This window comes from Martes martes (assembly GCF_963455335.1).
Source record: "Martes martes genome assembly, chromosome: 14".
In the NCBI taxonomy this organism is placed as follows: domain Eukaryota; kingdom Metazoa; phylum Chordata; class Mammalia; order Carnivora; family Mustelidae; genus Martes; species Martes martes.
Genome location: NC_137902.1, coordinates 35759257 through 35781508, shown reverse-complemented (window position 1 = coordinate 35781508; position 22252 = coordinate 35759257). Strand labels below are relative to the sequence as shown.

Sequence of the window (22252 nt, the reverse complement as noted above, 5' to 3'; positions counted from 1 at the left end):
TTTGGCATCATTAAAAATATTACATAATATACATCACAGATAAAGTCTAGATATTTCTTACCATCTGCTACTTTGGACGATCAGTTCTCTCCTCCAGTAAGATTTAAATGTTCTCATCAATATTTTGAAGCGTGCACTCCTTTCTGAACCTCCTTGTATTTGCCTTATCATAATACATATCACACTGGATTAGGATCATTTGTGTAACATTAAGCTTCCTTTATAGATTTTTAGCTTCACAAGAATGGAAATCAGTTCTCTCTTATTCACCACTAGGTTCTAGTGCTCAGACTCTGACATATATAATAAATACGTATGGGAATAAATGAGTAAGTGGAAAAATGAATTTCTTAGAGGAAGAACCATGCATCAGAATTTCCTTCCTTTACAGCCTCTTGAATATTTCTTGTCCATTACTTTCCCTTTGTTCTATAATCTCTGAGCATAAATTTTATAGTTTGACTAGAATCTAAGATTTCATGTGTGTTCCGAGAGCCATAGTTACAATATGTCTTAATTACCTTCACTCAGCATTTTTTTAATGCCAAATACCCAATGTAATTGTTATCTTCAAGTCTACATCCGATGGCTGTCAACCTCTCTCATTTTCTGCTTTGGATTAGCATAGTAAATTTTGCTTTTACATTGTGTATTGATGATCACATCACATCACATCTCTGTTGCTTGGACTGCATAAGCAATGTTTTTGTTTTTTGTTTTTTTAACTTATTTAGTCAGTAGGAGCTTAAAAGCAAAGTTTTTTTAAGTAAAGAAATTACTTTCCTTCTCCAGAGAAGATGTAGACAAAGCAAGTTCAAAGAGAAATCCAGTTAAATAAACTTTTGTCTCTGGGAACTGGATCCCCTGAGTTGGTTCTCAAGGTTTGCCTGCTTCACACTGACTGTCTGACCAGGTTTTCCTTTTGTGATCTACACTGCTTGAACCTTATAAGGAAGGAATGACATCACAACATGCGTTTCTCCCAGTGCTTCCTAAATGCACTGACCCCTTGAAAGTTTCAGAATGGCTTCTTTGTGCACTGGGAGGGACCATCTGGCTAGCTGTAGATAAACAAGTTTCAACATATGGGCCATAACACATACACGGCTCTGCTCTACTAGTGCAGAAAATTAAGAAAAGGCTGCTCTCTTGATATGAGAAGCTCATGCAAAAGGAGCAGCACCCTGTCGTGGAGGGCCTGCCCTACACTGCACACAGGAGAGCTTAATTCCAGCCCCTTCTGTCCCACTCACTGAACATGTCACTTGATCACACCAAGTTTCCTTGATAGTCTCCTCTGAAAATGAACAAGGATGCCAAGTAAACCCTGGCCTTCCTCTTTCCCTCCACCTCCTTCTTTCTTTCCCACTAAGAAATATTTTTTACATGCTTCCTACATATGTTGCAAGCACAGTGCAAAGTGTTGGGCATATTGATGCGGGAAACAGACACTATAATCACCCCTGAAGATGTACTAAACTATGATGGATATATACATTAAATAAATAATTGAAAACATGAAGAATATTCCAGACAGAAGGTGGAAAGCATGTGTGAAGGTCCTGAGATGGGAAGCATCAACTGTTAGAAAATGCAGGATTTTGTAAACATTTCTATCCCTTAAATGGAGGACTCTGCTGAGAGTCAAAAGGCTGCAAGGAAAATGCCTGCCACCTCCAGATGGCAATTCCAGGAATCAGTATATTAGCATAAGCTATCTGGAAAATTGTCTGCATCTTCATTGATATTATGCCTAAATCAATGCATCTAATAAAACTGCATGAAAATATGATCACTAAAAACATATACAAGCATGTCAAGCACATGACACTGTGGCAAAGGCTTTAAGAATGATGAAACCATTTCCAGAAAACTTAGGAACTCTATGAGTGCCCCTGCTTAATGTGAACATAATAAAACCAAACACTAAGTAACCATCATTAAGTGACAGCTTACGAGTACTGTTTCCTAAGCACCATTTCCCAATACCCAGCCCTGCAGGATGACAGTTGACACCCCTGAGTGAGAAGAGACATGAGTCATCACAGCCATTCTTGCTGAACACTCATAAAATATGTGTAGAGTGTTTCTTTCAGTGATTTCCCCAATTCTGGGTTAAAACAAAAGCTGTACCTTTGGCACAAATTATGTCATGTGGGAAGCAGTATAAAGTGTCTGAGATTTCTCTCATTCTCTCTCAGTTTCTACTCCCTCCTTTCTTTTGTCAGCTATGCTCATAAAGCACAGTGCACACTGGCCAGCCCCTGTAGCCAGAAGAAAGCAGAGTTCAATAACCAGGCATTCGAGTCAGGCATGATAAAGAGCCGATGTGAATAACTAAGGTCATGACAAAAAAAAAAAAAAAATTAAACAAACTCATTTAAAAACCTGAATCAACCCAATTAACCATAATGCCTTGTCTTCTACTACAGGAAAGAAACAGGACATTCCCTACACACTGCCACTGTGTGATATGGCGACCATCTGAGAAACATATGCCTTCTCTTTAATGGCACACTTCTTCAGAGTAAGGACCTGCTTTATCCATGTTTGCTCTCTCGATGTCCACAGTGCTGAATATGGCATAAGCCCAATAAATGCCCACTAATTAAGTCAAGGAATGAAGAGTCATTCTTAAAAAAAAAAAAAAAAAAAGAAAAGTTACAAGCTGGATAAATCCTCACAGTGAAATGCAGTAAATTATAGATGGTCTTAACTACCTGTTAGAATTTTAGCAAAACTCGGCCTTCTGCTATTCTATGTAGAGCAATATTCAAGACAGCAGACCTTCCATTAAAAATCGTTACTTAATTTGCTTTATTACAGCTACAAATAAACTTTATTTGATGTAATGTAATAAAACATTTTTAAAATTTAACAACATTTATCCGACCAGAATTAATCATTTAAATTATGAATATAAGTATATACAGTCACTTTAGCAAATCCATGGTTCAGGAATCTGTACAAGCTTTGTCTGAGAGGACAGCGCCCACCTCCCCTCCAGACCCTTCCTTGTGTCTGGTGAGATGCAATGTTCAGTGAAAGCAGAAGATATCCAAAATCCACGTTGGAATTCCATAGTCTTCTGGAAGAGAACAGCTACCTTTCTTGTAGGAAAATAATTTTCTCTGTCAGTTCTCTTTTATCAAACGAAGCTTTGCGTTCACTTTCTCCCCTTGGAGGTACTCTTCCAATCCACCATCTTCCTGTCTTATTACATATTACTTGTACATTAAAAAAAAACAAAAACAAAAAAACAACTATCTGCATAGGGGCCTTTCCTGGTTCCTTACCTGCTTTAATGTCTACCACTTTGGGGAGGGAGAGGGAAGAAGAACAGAATTGGCCAGGCACACATTTGATTTAGGTTATAGAGAACACGAAAACAAATCTTCCTAAAGGAAGAGAATAGTGTTCTGAGTGTTTCCCAGTAGCAGCCCAGGTGACCTCCAAGTCACACAGTTCCCTTTAATACAATGCTGCCCAAGAATTAACAATGTTGATGCTCCATGTCTGAAAGCATCATAACCTTCCATGGAAACCTTTCTTATTCCCACACTTCCTCCCCAAAAACACATGGTTATTGCCCAGCCTGGGAGCCCACCGCATTTGTGTCAACCTGATAATTATGCCCAAAGTTCCATGCCCACAGCCATGCTGGTAGACAGCACAGTTCGGCGGCCCCTGCCCTTCGTCCAGGTACAAAGCCTACCGAAGGAACCCTCCTCACCTCTCAGGACCCTTCAGAAGAAGTGTGAGTACAAGAAAAAGCTTTATTGAGTTTGATGATTCTCTCCATCCTGAGATCTGTTCCTGAGTGATACCATAACAATACAAGAGTTCACAAAGAAAAGTACATCGGTGGGAAAGTCACAGGGACCCTGCAAAAAAGCGAAACTATTTGACAGAAGCTTGAACCAGACACTGCTCTGGGACATCATTTGTATTAGCTGATGACGGGATTCTGTTTTCTAACACGGACATGCAACACATTCAACACTACGCTTACCACAGTTTGCTTGGAAAAACACACCCTTCTGTCCTGCCACAAAATACATTCTGTCTCGTGAATGATTCCTGAATATTCACCACAATGCCTAGACTTGGAAGCATGGGAAGTGCACATTGGAACTTTCTTCCATTTGAGGGGCTTGGACGTACGCAAAGCACCAGAAACGTTTCTTTTCTGGGACTCAGTTCTGTTTGTGTGCTTACCGCTGAGCTGATCTGGCTGTCTTAAACGGAAAACTATTTTCTTTGGCACACAACAGCACTGATCCACAGAAAAAGACGAGAGGTCACCATCTCTCTCACAACATGCTTTGTACAACAGATCACCCTGCTTGTCACGTCTCAGCCACCCCAGGAAAGGACAAGCCACGCTCCATTCCACGGCCTCAGCAAATGGTTGAGTTCTGTTTCCACCTCTGTCTTGCCTTGTTGATTTCGTTTTCATTATTCCACTTTTGATCATGAATCATGACTTTTTTTCCTACAGTAGTCAGAGTTTTGTCTATAAAAAGAGAGAAAGAGAGAGAGAAAGGGAGAGAGAGAAGACAAGAAAATGATTTAGCAGAACCGTAAATGTGAGTTTTCATTTTGTGGTGGGTAGATTTAATTTTGACAGCATTCAGTCATTTGAATCATGTGTGGTTTCTAAGGGGTTATATGAGCTTCTCTAAAAGGAAAGAAAGAGTGCTGTGGCTCTTTTCATAAATTTTATAGTGTCTCTAAGTTGCCAGGGCCTTAATATATTTGCAAATCAGCCCCAGATAACCCATTTAGAAATTCACTTTTATAATACAGCTGTAGCCAAAAATGGCTCCACTCTCAAAAATCCTTGCAAAATACTACTGCACTTGCCCCACATGAAAAGAATAACAACCACGTATGAGAAGTGTTCTTCCTTTCAAGCCCAGAAGGGTGCATCATAGAAAGACATGTGTGCAAAAACCAGAGAACCCCATCTCCCTCACTTCCTTCCTCCCAGATTCACAGAAGTGGCATGAGTCATGGAGAAGTCTTGGCCAACAGTTGAGGGACAGTCTCTTTCTCCTTGGTGCAGAGCCATATTCCTACCAGATCCACAGTCCCCTAACTCTGTACATTCATAGGACTTCACTTACCAAACACTATTCACAAAGTTGAGACCTAGGTCTGTTGAGGTTCCAGGGTCTGGCACCGCACTCCCAGGCTTTGCCTCCCCAACCCAATAATAGTCCTGCTCTCACTTGGCTCTCAGGACTGGATAGATGGGTTTTCCTGGTGAAAGGATCAGTTTCTCCATGAGACCCCAGCTCTCATTTTCTTTGTCTTGTCACTTCACAGAATGATGCCTAAAGAGAAGGATCATGCTTCGGCTCAATCCCCCTCCAGGCTCCTGGGTTTGTGGGAGTGGGCACCGGAAACAGCTGTATCCCTGATGATGCTCCCCACCTATTCTTAGGCTGGGGCCTCCACCGTCTCAGCACAGAGGAGACAGTGCACTTCCCTGCAGCTCGGCGTCGCTCTACTTGGATTGGTTCATGAAATGGACTGAACCCCTTCAGCACCATCTCCCCTGCCCTGCTTCACCATCCACCTGCGAGGACACCACTGAACGTTCAGACATCCTTGGCCTTTTTCCTGGTCTCGACACCACCTTCCTCATGTGGGCCCTCGTGGCAGGAGACCTCATTTTCATATTGGTCTCCTAACCCATCGTCCTTCTCCTGTTGTGAACCAGTCTATACCGCTGCCCTGGTCTCACCCCTGCTCCAAACGCTTCATCTCTCCCCCCCTCCCCCCACTGCCCAGCTGGCCCTCCGTGCTGACTCGAATAGACCCAGCCTCCAGGTACTGCTGAAGACGTGCCCCATGTTCCTTATTTGCCTCCAACCACATGTGTGCCCCTCAGTCCTGCTGTCCCATCTGCTTTGAGTAGGTCCAACTGTACCTTTCCCCAAAGCTTATTTTTCTTATATACCTAGGTACACTGCTTGATGTTTATTTATTTTTTAAAGATATTATTTGTTTATATCTATTTATTTGAGAGAGACAGAGAAGAGCAGGGAGCCAGACACAGGGCTTGATCCCAGGACCCTAAGATCACAATGTGAACCTAAGGCAAATGCGTAACTGACTGAGGCACCCGGACATCCCTGTACTTCTTGATTTTATTTGGTGTTATCTGCATCTACTCAGAAAACAAAAAAGAAAAAACATGTTCAAAGAAGCAAGAAAAGCCAATCGCCTGCCTTTCCTATTCTAAAGAGATATTGCAAAGTGAGAATGTAGGCAACAGCAAAGCAAACAAGCTGTGATTATTACTCACTGATAATTTAATGAAAACAAGGAGTTGAATTACAGCTAGTTAATGATGAGGAAAATAGAACGGGGCATGGAGGGGAACCCATGAAATAGCAAAGGTATCATTTGTTTCTGCCTTTAAGGTGACATCCCAGCACAGATACCCAGAGCTTCAGGGCCTTGGTGCTTCCTCCCAGTTCCCATTAGGATCCATTCCTTTTCTTTTCTTTTTTTTTTTTAACCACTGGTTTTCATAAAGAAAAGGTAGAATCACCCTGAACTCCAAGCTTCAGCACAAAGCCAGGAGCAGCGGATTGACAGAACTCATAAAAGGAACCCAAGGTTACTCTGTCACAATTCACCACTGCAATCAACTGGGATTCTAAGAGGCTTTTTGAACAGAAAGGCAATACGATCACCAAGGAGAAGGGAGAGGCAAACGGAGAGCTACTTCAAAACAATTTCATAGAATTATTTTATATGGAAGTATTTCAAAAACGGCATCTCTTTTTCTCTTTTTAAAAATATTTTATTTATTTATTTATTTATTTAAGAAAGAGAGTGAAAAAAAGAAAGCTAGGGGAGGGGCAGAGGGAGAGGGAGAAGGAGACTCCCTGCTGAGCAGGGAGCCTGACGCGGGGCTCAATCCTAGCACCCCGAGATCATGACCTGAGCTGAAGGCAGACAATCAACTGAGCCACCCAGGTGCGCCCAAAACTGCTTTTCTATATTGTTCACAATAACAGTGTCAAAGAACAAAAATCCTCACAATGTGACCCTTAAAAACAATTTATGGCAATTGAAAGCAACTCCGTAAGTGAGGTTGTCAAATTAAAAAGAAAAACACAAGAATCCCTGCTATAACACATTATCACACTTGGCTTTGTATTACCAGATTTGGATACTTGTGAAAAGGTGAAAGAGGTTATAACTTAGAACAGACCAGGGAAGCATGCACAGCTTTTCTCTCTGTCCACTGCCTACCCAAGTGCCTGCTGGACTCCTGAGTCTCTCATTGTGCTGATCAAGAAAATGGGAAGACATGGGTAGATATTTGGAAGGAGCAATACACAGTCTAGTAGAGCATTTACGCAGAAAAGAAAGGAAACCATTAGGTAGGGATAGACCTAAGAAGGTGGAGTTGGGGGCATAAGTGAACAAAATTAGAACCAAGCAGCCACAGAGGGAGGGAAGGGCTGGAGAGACTGGAGGGAGGAATTTCAAGTCTGTAGGCTGGCCAAGAAGCATAGGCACTGGAGAGATGGGTCGGGGGGGACAAAGGATCCTGAGAAAGTTTGCTGTGAGCTACGGGTTAGACACCAGTCACTCTTCCAGAGACTCCTGTAGAGTTACGAGTTGTTTGGGCTACCCAGCTGGTGTGTACTGAAATGCAAGTGTGGGATATTCTTTTTTTTTTTTTTAATTAATATACAATGTATTATTTGCTTCAGGGGTACAGGTCTGTGAATCATCAGTCTTATACAACTCACAGCATTCACTGTAGCACATACCCTCCCCAATGTCCATAACCCCGCCACCCTATCCCTCCCCCCTTCACCCCCCAGCAACCCTCCTGAGATTAAGAGTCTCTTACGGTTTGTCTCTCTCCCTGGTCCCATCTTGTTTCATATTTTCCCTCCCTACCCCTCACCACCCCCCACCCTGCCTCTCAAATTCCTCATATCAGAGAGATCATATGATAATTGTCTTTCTCTGATTGACTTATTTCGCTCAGCATTAACACCCTATAGTTCCATCCATGTTGTTGCAAATGGCAGGATTTCAGGGTGGGCGGGGGTTGATGGCTCCATAGTATTCCATTGTGTACATATACCACATCTTCTTTATCCATTCATCTGTTGATGGACATCTAGGTTCTTCAGTATGGGATATTCTGATTACTAGTCTCTCACTTACCATGACTGCCACATCATCCCCCCACCCAATGCACTGGACTGAAAGCTTCCAGAAGCATAGACTGTCACCTCTTCATCTTTCCACCCCCTTACATGCCTGGTATTATGCCTTGTACATAGCAGGCCTCAAAGGTTTCTGGAGAAAACCAGCCACTGAAGAGACTACTTCCCACCTCTGCCTTCTGATTCATCTCACCTGGAGCCCCTGGATCTGTCTCCATCTCGTCAGTGATTCCCGATTTCACAGAGATCCAGTCAGAAGCTCTCTTCTGTCCACACTAGGGCTTTGCAACTTTAGCGTTATAGAATTTGTGGTGGGGTAATGCTTTGTTGTGGGGGAGCTGCCCCTGTGTTAGGCGATGTTGAGCAGTGTCCCACTGGATGCCAGTAGGTCCTTCCCTCTCCCAACTGTGACAACCAAACATGTCTCTAGACACCGCCAAATGTTCCCTGGCGGCAAAACCACCTCTGGCTGAGAACCACTTGTCTACACTAAAATCCCAAATTCCTGGGGCTGAAAGGGGAGAGCCTTCACAATCTGATCTCATTCTACCTTTCCACTCTGATCCCCAAATCTTGCCCCACCCCAGAGCTTAGCACCAGGCTGACTGTCCTCTGCAGAGGGCCCCCCACTGGTGCCTTTACGTGGATGCTGTCTCTACTCTCCTTTAGCTACAAATGCTTGACTACTTTCAGAGACGTACTGGAGCCCATATCCTCCAAGATCTTCCCTGATGAGGGTTAGGGTAAGCTCTGAGTTATTTTCCTCTGCTTTGAATCCTATAGCTTTTATTTTTTCCAACTTTCCATTGCTCTCATTATGAAAAGGGTGGCTGTGTGTACATGTGTGTTTACATTCAGACCGCCCAACGGAAATATATGCAGGACAGGAAAGATATCATTATTTTCTGCATTCTTCGCAATGCATGGCACAGTTAGGAGCAAGAATTTCAAAAGGAGTCCTCCCCTATGGAAAGTGACTAGAAAGCTACCTGGTGTCAAATTTTTTAAAACAGCAGTTATTCCAACTCTCTTAATGGAAACTTCCTGAAGTTAATGGAGATTTAGACCCATCATTCCAAATGATTTTCATATTCTATAATTATTAAAAAAAATCAATAGTTACAAATCAAACAGAGTGAGATGTAATGAGAAAACAGTCATTTTCTTACACCAGGGGCAGCAAACTACGACCTGTGGGCCAAATTCAACTGGCAGCCTGTTTTTGTAAATAAAGTTTTATTGGTACATGACCATCGTCATTTGCTTACTTGTGTTGATGACTGCTTTCTCACTGAAAAGGCAGAGACGAGTAGTTTCAAGTGACCCGCGGCTAGCAAAGCCTAACACACTTACTATCTGGCCCTTCAGAGTAGTATTTGCTGACCCTTGCCTTAGACTAACAGGAAAACAACACCTAAGCCTCCATACTAGCTAACGACCCAGAGGCAAATATCCTTGGATGCTATGTTGGTGAAGTTAGGGAACAGGCTGCGTTCCTAGAGGTGTTCAGAGTCATTTGGGGGGTATCCTAGGTTTGGAGCTTCTGGAAGCCATTGTGATCCATGAGGACACTTTGGCATTCACCTGAAGCAAGGCTGTTCTTCCAGGACAGCTAGGAGGAAGGTGTCCTTTGACATGGTTGTTACCTGTCAAGGAATCTAATATATGAAGAATTTACAGGAATAAGATTCAGATGAGGTGGGATCTAGACCTAGGGGAGCTGCCTTAGTCCCCAGGTCTGTTACCTCTTCTGTCAAATGAAGGGTCTGGACAACATGGCTGACAGGCAGCCCATGGTTCTCTGGCTGCTCCTGCCCACCAGGTCCAGTGAAGAGGAGTGCCTCCTCCTCTCATGCCCACCACCGCCCTCTCATCAGCACCTTCCATCTTCTCGTTCCAGTTTCTTTGCCCTCAAGCAGCTTTCAAACAGGAGGATGTTGCCTCTGCCTCAGATTTAAAGCAAAATCAGGGGGCGGTATGCAAACAACCTTAATTACTCTATTGTCTCCTTCCTTCTTTACCATGCCAAACTCACTAGCCAGTGGGTTGCATGTGACACCCCTATTCCTTATCACCACTGGCCCTCAGATCCCAGCCCCTGCCGCAATTGTTTCCGAGAAAGGCAGAGGCCTTCCAGACAGACTCAGCAACCATGGGTTCCTTCCTCCCCTGAAATGGACAGCGCCTCCTCAAAGCTCCACAGCTTTCAAGACTTTAATCCTGGCTCCTCCCCATGCTATCCACTCTCCTGTGTCCCAGGCTGCTTCCTTTTTGCTCACGTGAATCTGCTTCCTTCCTCGAACAACTTTATCAGCAAAGGATGCGAGCATCACAAAAGCTTTACTGGATAGAAGAGTCACAGCAACAAAAAAGCACCGGCGTTAAAAGAATGGGAGACACGGCTTGGATGCTGTTTAAAGGATAGGAAACGCCACCTTCCTTGCCCATCACACCAGCTGCAATCCCTGGACATACCAGTCCAGTCTCCCAGGCCCTCTAAGTACCTGATTTGGGCTCTGGGAACTCTGCTGGGTGGAGGGCCAGAGTCTAGAGTATCCTGAATTCAAATCTGATCTGCTTAGTAGAAAATCGGCTGGCTACGGATGCAGGGAGCCCTCTGCGATATGCTCAGAGAGGGTCCATATGGTGGGGGGGCGCGGTTGGAGATGGGGATAAAAGGAGAATAGTGATAAGTGACCTTACAGCACAAACTCGGGTCTCTCGGGCCTCTCCGCGAGCTTCAGGGCCTCGTGCATGCCTGCAGCCGACAGCTTGCGGTTGATGTTCCGGTACTGGCACTGGAGCAGGCTGCGGTAGGTGGTCCTCAGGTCCCGGTTGAAGAAGGCATATATAAAAGGGTTAATGAGGGAGTTGGCGTAGCCCAGCCACAGAAAGGTCCTCTCCACCCACAGTGGGATGCAGCTGCAGGCCGTGCCGCAGATGAAGGGTCTGGCGGTGGAGAGGAGGAAGAACGGCAGCCAGCACACGGTGAAGGCCCCCACGATGATGCCCAAGGTGGTGGCCGCTTTCTGCTCCCGCTTGAAGATGGAGATGTTTTTCCTCTCGTGTTTGAGGAGTCTCGAAAGGTTGGCACACTCCTCCACCTCCTTCTGGAGCTTCACCATGCCGTTCAGGGAGATGCTGCTGTCCGGCTCCTCGGGCCGGGGAAAGCCGGGGAACTTGTGCTTGGCGGCGCTCTTCCGCGCGGCCTTGTAGATCTGGTAGTACATGAACAGCATGACGGACATGGGGATGTAAAACGCCACCGCCGTGGAGTAGATGGTGTAGCCAAAGTCCTGGCTGATCAGGCACACCTTGTCGTCATTCACGTTCTGAGCCCATCCGAAGAGCGGGGGTAAGGTGATGGAGGCCGAAAGCAGCCAGACAGACAGAATCATTTTCGCCATGCACTTGCCGTTCTGCCTCACAGGGTACGTGAGCGGCCGCGTGATCCCGAGGTACCTGGAGGACAAGTAGAAAGCCAGCACGTGACTCTGGGATCACTCCCCAGCAACCAGAGGCTGAAGGCTGCTACCAGGCTTTCTACCTACTGAGCAGCTCCATTCCTCAGGACAGCCCTTCTAGGGAGGCATCATAACGCCCATTTTACAGCGAGGTAAACTAAGGCTCTGGGATGTTACCTGCTTCCATCCAGGTCATAGGCTCAGCTAGAGGGACTGCCACCCTCTGTCTGTAATGCCAGGCCATGCTTTTCTCGAACCTCACAGGCTCTCCAATTCCCCACGGTCAGTGAACCAAAGGTTAAACATCCGTTCCCCCCCATGACCACTGCCACCGAAATCAACCAGGCACAAAATGTCAAGCTGACGTGGGATGTGGTGACACATCCTCACACATTAACCAAGGTCTACCACGCTCTAATATTACACACCCACTGATCTCCTGGGTTGTCTTAATTCAGACAGGCTTTTAATTCATTTTAACTTCCCTTTTGCACTGTGGTGAAAGCATTTCTTTAAGATCACAGAGATTTGTGAGATATTAAGGAAATTCTAGGGCTTTGGAATGGAAAGTAGCAAGTAATCATTTTTTTTTTACACCCAAAAAATTCTCACATAAGAGTAACGTCAGAGGAACAATTCTATAAAATAAAAACAGCCTACCTCGTCTCTCCTCTCCTGAGAAGGATCACAAAAAAAGGGCACAATTCTGAAAAATAGGAGGTGAAGCCAACATTTTTTCTGTGCTTAGTTCTACATAGAGAATAAATAGTTCTCCATCTCTGCCATCAAGGATTTCCAATGCAAAAGAGATTCAGCAAACAGAAAACATAACACAGCAAGATGTTTTTGCTAAATATTTAATGGTTTTCAGCTTTCCAAATTTGTTTTTTTCTCTGTGTATTTAATGGTCTTAGCTTCTACTTTGGGAAGAATGCAAAGAGCCCATAAGAAGCCAAGACAGGGAAAAGCTGTCATTTTGTTGGTTTCTTTAAATTCATGGATGTATATAAAAGATACAGTCTTAACACAGGAAAAGGAAAGGTAGAGATCCCCCAAATTACCAAAAGGTTATTTTCTGAAAGTCTCTCAGTTGGTGGGTTGGAACTTTAAAAATAATTATTTTGTGCTAGAAATAGCCTCATGTGTTTTGTCTAAATTATCCCACAAAAGTAAAAAAATCATACTTTCATGATGAAAATAGGCATCACTGCAGCACTTACGACAAGGCAAAACTGAAATATTAATAAAAAGTAATCAGCCACGTTTTCTTATTCACCAAGAATATTTCCTTATTCCTTCAACAAATACTAATGGAGTTTCTTCTGTATGCCAGGTGCTATTTTAAAAGTTGGGAATGTGGCAGTGAATAAAGGAGATATAAATCTTGAAGGCAGGTGCTTGGGGAAATCGCATTGGGTTGAATGGGAGGACTATGGCTGATGGTGGTTATGTGGGAGGGGCTCCTGATTCTTTCCAAGGATTCAGGTGTTAGTGGCACGGGTTCATTTCACAACCACTAGGTCCCTTTCCTCAATCGAGCCGACGCACAAGCACTAGCCCTAGGCTTATCAGGCATAACTAGGATTGAGTTCTGGCTCCGGAATAGAATGAAGGATGAAAAAGAAGGCAGTTCTCCTGAGAACACTAGAATTAAAGCTGAAAAGGAAAGGAAAAGAGAAAAGGAGGAAGGAAAGAGGGGGCAAGGGAGGAAGAGGGGAAAGAGGGAGCAAGGAAGGTAAATGCAGAGTAAACTTTGCTGTTTGGGAATTTTCTAAAATTATCTGAGTTTTAAGTCATGGAAAAAATGTTAAGAAAATTAACACAAACATACACAAAAATGGTAAATGAAGAAGCCCCTGAAGCAAGGTGTTGGAATTGACTGGAAGCAAACAGTTAAGTTGATCCCTGCTCTGCTCTGAGATGTTCCATTTCTTTCTTTCTTTTTTTTTTTTTTTTTTTTTTGGTTTTGGTTCAGGCTTTTCCTGTCGGAACTGCTTTGCAGACCTCTCTGTTCAGATATCGAATTTGCTCTTTAACAACTCCTGTGGATGTACACAGCCTTTTGGCTTCTTCCTTGTTTCCGAGCTCCCTCAGCAAGCCTTTTCCAGGACTTGGATTTTGATTATATTCTCTCTTTGCCTGTAGCCACAGGCACAAGCTGCTTGTTTCCAAGCCTGGATCTAGCTTCCTGGATACCAACCCCAGCAAGAGGTCCAACGAGAAGAGACCAGTTCCTACAGTTCCCCAGGTGGCCACCAGATGGCATTGTGAGACCATCTTACAGCTACTTACTGGGGGGTTGGCATGTGGGTAGTTAGGGCAGTTGGTGTTTACTGGAAGGAGGAAGGAGGATCACTCTTTTTTTTTTTTTAATTTTTTTTAATTTCCAGCGTAACAGTATTCATTGTTTTTGCACCACACCAAGTGCTCCACGCAATACGAGCCCTCCCTAATAACCACCACCTGGTTAAGGAGGATCACTCTTGATGAGAAAAGTTGTATTTTATTTGCAGGGGTTATACAAAAAATTAGCATGCCTGGAATTCACAACCTCATAAACTCCTATTCTTGATTAACGCGGTTCAGTTTTCCCTTCCATCCTTCAACAGACTCCTTACTCAAACAGGGAAATTCTATCTTCAGGCTTAATTAAATCCAGCCTTTCTACTGCTCCCATAAATAATACGGAATTCACAAAGATTAAGCCTGAGAGATTAATCGAGTACCCAAGGACATCTCACAATATTAAATAATCTCATGAGCACAGCATGCTTATTCATATTCTAATATACTTAGTCTGACTTATATTGCATTTCAGTGATGTGGGTCGGCCCATATTTGGTCCTTCCTGAATGTATAAATTATAGTCCATAAACTCCTAATTTAGACTCCATTCTCTAGTGGCATCAAGTCATGTCCTACAGTAAGGCAGTTACAGTTACTGGGTACCACCTGGTGAGACTTTTGGAGGCTAAAATCAACTGAAAGATGATTTTAAAAAATACAAGTGCTCATTAAAGTGTCTGGAAATAAAATAAATAAACAAAAGTCAACAGTTTTTTAAAAATCCATCAACAATTAGAAATACTATGAAAGGAAACAACCCTATTCATAGCAACCATCAAGGAATTAAAATACTTAGATAAATGTTTTAAATGCCAGAGCCTACACGAAGAACACATAAAATGCTACTGAAAGAATGAAGAGAATGCTTGAATCCATAGGGAAATTTTTTAAAAATACAACCCAGTATTATAAAAGTGCCAATTTCCCCTCAATTGATCTAAAAACAATATACAACTGTACTGGAAAATTCCAGCAGGACTTTTCCTCAATCAACCAAATGACTTTTTAGTTCATCAAGTAAATATGGAAAAAACAGAAAGTCTGAAAAAGAAGAAAATTGAAGGGATACTTACTCTATAAAAAAAAAAAAAATAGTACAAAGCCACAGAAATAAAAACTCAGTAATAATGACTCAGATACAGTCAGGTCAACTGAATAGAATAGAGCCCAGAAACAGATTCAAATATATAAGGGAATAATATAAGAAAATGCACCACTTTAAATCAGTAGTAAAATGGTGTATGTATTCTTGAAGTCTGACAACTGGCCAGCAATTGGGGTAAGTAAAAATAAAACTGGCTTAGGTTTCTCCTTATTCAAAAATAAATCCCAGATGGATCAAAGATTATCGTGTAAAAATGTTAAAATCTAAGGCTACTATGAGGAAATAAGGGGGAGTGGTTCTGCAATCCTTCAAGGACAATGCTCATTCTTAACTATGATACAAAAGCTTAAAACTTTATATAAAATGATGTAACGGTTAAATTTTTGACAATAATTTTATACACAAAAACAAATAAGTGATGTTTAGTTTAAATTAATAACCACTGTGTGCAGAGTTAAAAGTCAAATGACAAACTCCAAGCCCAAATAACAATATCTCAATATTCAGAGATCTCTTACAGGGCAATGAGAAAAAGACAAACATTGTAATAAAAATACTGAAGCAATTAAACAAAGAAGAAATAAGAGCATCCAATAAGCACTTGGAAATATGTGCAATTTCATTAATAATCAAAGAGATGCAAATTTTTAAGTGACTTTTGAGCATTTGTCAATTTTTAAGAAAGACAAAAGCCAATATTAAGAAAGTATGAAAAAACAAGCACTCTTTTATTATTTTGCTTAGTGGAAGCTGCAACTGGGATGATAGATCTGGAGCAGTTTGGTAAGGAATATACACAAACATTGACCTTTTGGCTCAGCAATCCAACTTCTAGGAATTTAAGAATATAACTGTACAAATGCAAAATGATTAATGTGCAAGGATATTTAGGGGGGAGGGAGATGGAAGGATAGGTGAGCCTGGTGACGGGTATTAAGGAGGGCACAGACTGCATGGAGCACTGGGTGTTATATGCAAACAATGAATCATGGAACAGTACATCAAAAACTGATGATATACTGTATGGGGACTAACATAACATAATAAAAAAATGTGTAAGGATATTAATAAACACATAATGGGGGGAGGGTGCAGTGTAAATGTCAATAGGAGGTTAGATAAAGTAGGGTATATATGCATGTATATATAGATACAGATATGGATATGAGTGTAGATACATAATGTAACCATTAAAAATTCTGACATATGTATCTATTTACTGGCACGAAAACACAAAAAAGGGGATAGAAAACAATATCTAGTCCCAAAAGACAAGTAGCAGAGCGTCATATATTGTATTAATCTTTTTATGTAAACGTAGGTGTTTGTATGAGTGTGTGTGTGTGTGTGTGTGTGTGTGTGTGTGTGTGTGTGCTGAGATGTCTAGAAGGCTATCTACCAAATACAAATGGGACTTTTATCTGAGTTGGAGAGATTTGAGTAGTTTTAAATTTTTTCTTTGGACTTGGAATTTCTATGCTTAATTTTTGTTAACTATAAAAAAGAAATGAATATCATTTTAATTTCATTTTAATTCTGAGAATAAAATAGAAGATTAAGGAGAATTCTGTGATTCCTAAGCCACCTAAGTGATTTTGGCAACACAGATGATCTGGTTCATAAAACCTTTAAAAAGCTGATAATTAAATCTTAGGTTGTTTCATTTGATAAGCTTTCCAAAAGTGTTTTATTACATTCATAAATTCACACAAAGGAAACAGAACTCACTGGCATTTAAAATTCCATAATTAGTATATAAAGTAATATTGGTATTCAGGGAAGTGTTTGTTCAAATTATACATCCGTTCTCCTAAATAGTATAAATTTATTCTCCTGTACAGTATAAATCTTACCTTTATGGGGGGAGGAAATCTAGATTGATTCTGAAAATTCCCTAATATGCATGGTGAATATTTGCCACTCTACATTGTATGAACATTTATGCTCAGTGTTAATTAGAAAGCAGGGTGCTTATAAAGCCTTCAGAATTTAACTGTAAAATACATACAAATGTTAAAATACAGTAAATCTCAGAGATAAAGGCACCAAAGTATTATATAATTGAGAAATGTATGCAACTCACAATGGGGGTTCTATTAAAAAAGGGGTTTGTAGAAAAAGAGGGTTAGGGAGTTGTAATCTACATAAAGAGGGATTAGAAAGCAAAAGAATTCTGCTGCCTGCCTTCCATTCTAAATCTACAGAAATTACAGGTAATGGTTCTTCAATGAAATGGCTTCTCCTGAGTTTTGCTGCTATAGAATAATAATTTAAGAGGTAAAAGAACAAGGAGAGAATTACTCTTTGGCAAGCGTTCGGCTTGGAAAAGGTCTGCACACTTAGCACACCCATTTTCGTGAGAAATCCTCCCTCACAGGTGAAATCCACTGGACTCTCCAGCCCGAAGTTATCAGAGTATCAGAATCATGGAGACGCTTTGAAAACCTACAGATTCCCAGACTGCCTTCCACATACTCTCTTTCCAGAAGTCTGGAGGCCCAGGACTTTGTATTTAGGGCTGTTCTGTTCCCTCCCTGGTGTGCCACTGTCACAGTCACCTTCCCTTGCTCAATTACAGAGACTTTACTCTTGTATGAAGGACTTCACTTTTACTTTATATATTTCATCTTAATGGTTTGCTTACAGTTGGGCCCAGCAAAAGCATCATGAATCGTGTCTCCGTTACGCCAGCTTATTACTCTGTCTTCCAGTGTGCTAAATGCAAGTGAAATAAGCATGGTTTTTCTGTCCTAATCAAGTTGCAGATTTTTTTTAATTCACAGAAGACAACAGGGTTTTGTAAACCTTTTCGAGAGTAAGAAATAAGAACAAATGTTTCCTTTTTTTAAGATTTTATTTATTTATTAAAGAGAGAAAGAGGAAATGAGAGAGAGAGAAAGCATGAGAGGGGAGAGGTCAGAGGGAGAAGCAGATTCTCTGCTGAGCAGGCAGCCCGATGGGACTCCAGGATCATGACCTGAGCTGAAGGCAGTTGCTTAACCAACTGAGCCACCTAGGTTGCCCCAAGAACAAATACTTCTTATAATAAATTTCCACAGTCACTCAGTACACATATATTTATGATATAAATAAGAATTTAAGGCATATATATGTACATATATATGTAGGTATATAGATATAGGCATGCATATATTTATGTATTATGAAATGGAAACAAAAGTTTCACAATACCAAGTTACCGTTATGATTTGCAATTTACTCTTTTCTATTCTACTTCAGATTTTTAAAGTGTTGGTCTTACTGCACGAAATTGATTTCATGACCTAATAATGGATCATGACCCAAAGTTTAAAAATTACTAGCCTTCAGTGAACATATGGTAAGGTGTTGAATATTATGAGTCATCAGGTGAAATGCAAATTAAAAGCACACTGAGATACCACCAACACCATCAGAAGGGTTACAACTAAAAATGATAATGATTCAAACTGGTGCAGCCGCTCTGGAAAACAGTATCGAAGTTCCTCAAAAAGTTAAAAATAGAGCTACCCTACAACCCAGCAATTGCACTACTGGGTATTTATCCAAAGGATACATAGTGATTCGAAGGGGTACATGCTCCCCGATGTTTATAGCGGCAAATGTCCACAATTGCCAAAACATGGAAAGAGCCCAGATGTCCACTGACAGATGAATGGATAAAGAAAAGGTGGTGTATATATATACAACGGAATATTACTCAGCCATCGAAACTGAAATTTTGCCATTTGCAATGACATGGATGGAACTAGAGGGTATTATGCTAAATGAAATGTCAGAGAAAGACAAATACCATAGGAGTTCACTCATATGTGGAATTTAAGAGGCAAAACATATGAACACAGGGGAAGGGAAGGAAAAATAAAATAAGAGAAAAGCAGAGAGGGAGACAAACTATGGGGAACTGAGGATTGCTGGAGGGGAGGTGGGTAAGGTGATAGAGAGAACTGGGTGATGGGCATTGAAGTAATGAGGACTGGGTGTTGTATGCAAATGATGAATCACTGAACTCTACCTCTGAAACTAGTAATACAGTATATGTTAATTAAATTGAATTTAAATAAAATTAAAAAAATAAAAATGATGATGATGTTGATGGGGAACCTGGGTGGCTCCATCAGTTGAGCGTCTGACCCTTGATCTCGGCTCAGGTCTTGATCTTGGGATTGTGAGTTCAAGCCCTGAATTGGGCATAAAGACTACTTTAAAAAAACTTCTTAAAAAAATGAAAATGATGATGGTGATGATGATGATGATGGTAAAAACTACAATGCTAAGTGGTAGGTGAAGACAGGAAGCAACTGTCATTCTCATATACTGCTGAAGAGAGTATAAATTGATGCAATAACTTTGGGAAACTATTTTTTAACATCTATTAAACCTGATTATATATATATATATTTATTCTCTTTTAAACATTTTTTTTAAAGATTTATTTATTTACTTTAGAGAGAGAGAAAGCAGGGGGAGAAGGGGAAGGGCAGAGGAAGATGGAGAGAGAATACCAAGCAGACTCCATGCTGGGTGTGGAGCCGGACGTGGCGCTCAATCCCAGAAGCCTGAGATCATGACCGGAGCTAAAACCAAGAGTCATACACTTGACCAACTATGCCACCCAGGTGCCCCGATATTCTTCTAAATATACAATAGACATTAACAAAATACCAAAATACACATATAAGAATGTTCATAGCAGCATTAACGGTAATAGCCCCAAAGGAAACCAACCCATTCCACAAGAATAAAGTGCGTGCAGCTCCACAATAGAAGAATGGGTACATACATTGTGGTATATTCATGTAGTAAATTCTATAAAACAACAAGAGTGAACCAACTACTGCTCAACGCACCAACACAGATTATTCTCACAAACATAATATTGAACTAAAGCAGCCAAAAAGAAAAAAAGAACACACAGTTCAAAAACAAGCAAAACTAACCTATGGTGATAGACACCAGGATAGCGGTTGCCTTGAAGGGAGAGGGGATGTTAATACGTAGGAGGGACTCTCAGGAAAATTTAGAGCTCTGGAAATGTTCTATTTCTTTATCTGGGTGTGTTACATAAATATATTCCTTTGGTCAAAATTAAGTTAGCTGCGCAGTCATGATTTGGTGGTGTTTGGAATGTAAAGAAACAAAGTTAATCTTAAAAATTAAAAGTAAATTTTTAAGAACACATCAAATTTACCATTTGCCATTAATCTACACATCTCTAAATCTACCATTATAATGGGGTTCCATTATACTTTTAAACCATTTTCATCAATCTTTCCAGGCTGTAATTATAGTTAGAACCAGCAAAAATTGAGATTCCCCATTCTGAGCCCAGTATTGAGGAAGAAACCTGGCCAGAGGAGAAGGGGGAGAAAAGACAGCAACAAAACTCAACAAGATTTGGAAACAGAGTAACAAAGGCTTCCTCTTTGAAAAACTAAATTATAAAATAAGAAATGATAGTTTCCCTTTAGGGAGAAAATCAGGCTTAATTAAAAGAAAGCAAATCACTTAAAGCCAAAAGTACTTGTTAAAAATTCATATACTGTTTTAGTTTACTGTTGTTACATAATTAATTACCACACTTTAGTGGCTTAAAACAACACCAGATCTGTAGGTGTCCTTACAGTTGTGTAGGTCAAAAGTCTAGACACAGTTCCACTGGGTTCTCTACTCAGGGTCTCACCAGGTTGAACTCAAGGTGTTGGCTGGGGCTGAGGTGTCATAGGGAACTCTGGCAAGAGTTCATGGTTGCTGGCAGAATTCATTTCCTTGTAGCTGCAGAACCCATAAAGGTTGCATCTTCAAGGCCAGCAGGGGAACACCCGCTACACATCTCAATCTCTTGTTCTTTAAATCCTCTTTGAAAAGCGCTCACCTGATTTGATCAGACCCACTAACATTGAAGAGGGAGGAATTACACCAGCATACACACAGGGAAAAGAGACTCTAAGGGCCATCTTAGAATCCTGCCTACCGGGGGAGCCTGGGTGGTTCAGTGGGTTAAAGCCTCTGCCTTCGGCTCAGGTCATGATCCCAGCATCCTGGATCGAGCCCCGCATCGGGCTCTCTGCTCCACAGGGAGCCCGCTTCCCCTCTCTCTCTCTCTGCCCGCCTCTCTGTCTACTTGTGATCTCTGTCTGTCAAATAAATAAATAAAATCTTTAAAAAAAAAAAAAAAAGGAATCCTCCCTACCACTGACACTCGGTAATAACAGAAGCTAAGGATACAGGAAACTTCCCACTAAGTGAGCTCAACAGAGACCTTTCTGCTACCTACTCAAGCTGAGACAAACCTTCCAATGAGACTAATCTTGTCTGTACTCTATCATAAGGCAATTGTTTTCTGCTGAATTTTTCAACCATTTAATGCAAAACAAAAACAAAAACAAAAAAACACAAAAAGACAGAAAAAAAAACCAAAAACAAAAACCCAAAACACAAATTTTCTCTTACTGCCAACTCAATTTTTAGCTACCTACTATGTAAAACTCTGTATCTACCAAAAACTATCAAAGAATTTTTTAGATAATTATAGGAAGTCATACAAACAAATAATGTAAGAGATTAATAGTGACTGCTGAATTATACTTGGTGCTTACTCACTTCAGTTGTATCTGAACTTACAATAAAGTCTGAATTTTCCCACCAAAGAATTTTATTCCTCAGAGAAAGAGAGAAATGGAAAGGCAAAGAGTAAGCCAAAATTCTACCAACAAAAACAAAACGAAGGAATGGCATAAAACTTTAGTTAAAATTTCAAAAGATCACAAGCAGCGAAAATATATCTGTTCTGTTTTATGATAGTACTAAGCGGCTTCTAATCCCACATCACTCCGTAGAAGCACCTGAAGAAAGGGTAAGTGAGTAAAATCATTAAATTTCTGAGTAGTATTATTTTAAGTAAATTTGAGGTGATAAGGAGCCAGTGTAAAGAAAAGCCATAAAAGCCATCAAGAAGAAAAGCCCCCAAATATCGTTTTAGCCAAGGTAAGAAGGAGCACCCAAATCTGTTATCTTTTAAGACACTGGGCTAAAAATGAGAGCTACACTGAAGGTGGGAAGTCCAGAAGGTGGGTAGTCCTTAGCTTAGTGGAAGGTGGTCTGATACAGGACATTTAATGAAAATT

At 41.1% G+C, this 22252-nt stretch overlaps 1 protein-coding gene across 1 annotated transcript in view; it reads right to left on the bottom strand.

The window, feature by feature from the left end:
* Positions 1-4473: 4473 nt before the first annotated feature.
* Positions 4474-22252, bottom strand: part of HTR7 (5-hydroxytryptamine receptor 7) — a gene marked incomplete at both ends in the record, with an annotated part of 83216 nt that continues 65437 nt past the window's right edge. The window contains 2 exons of the mRNA XM_080823558.1: positions 4474-4516; positions 10914-11672. Of these exons, the coding sequence (XP_080679684.1) occupies positions 4474-4516; positions 10914-11672 (802 nt within the window). The remainder of the gene's footprint in view (positions 4517-10913; positions 11673-22252) is intronic.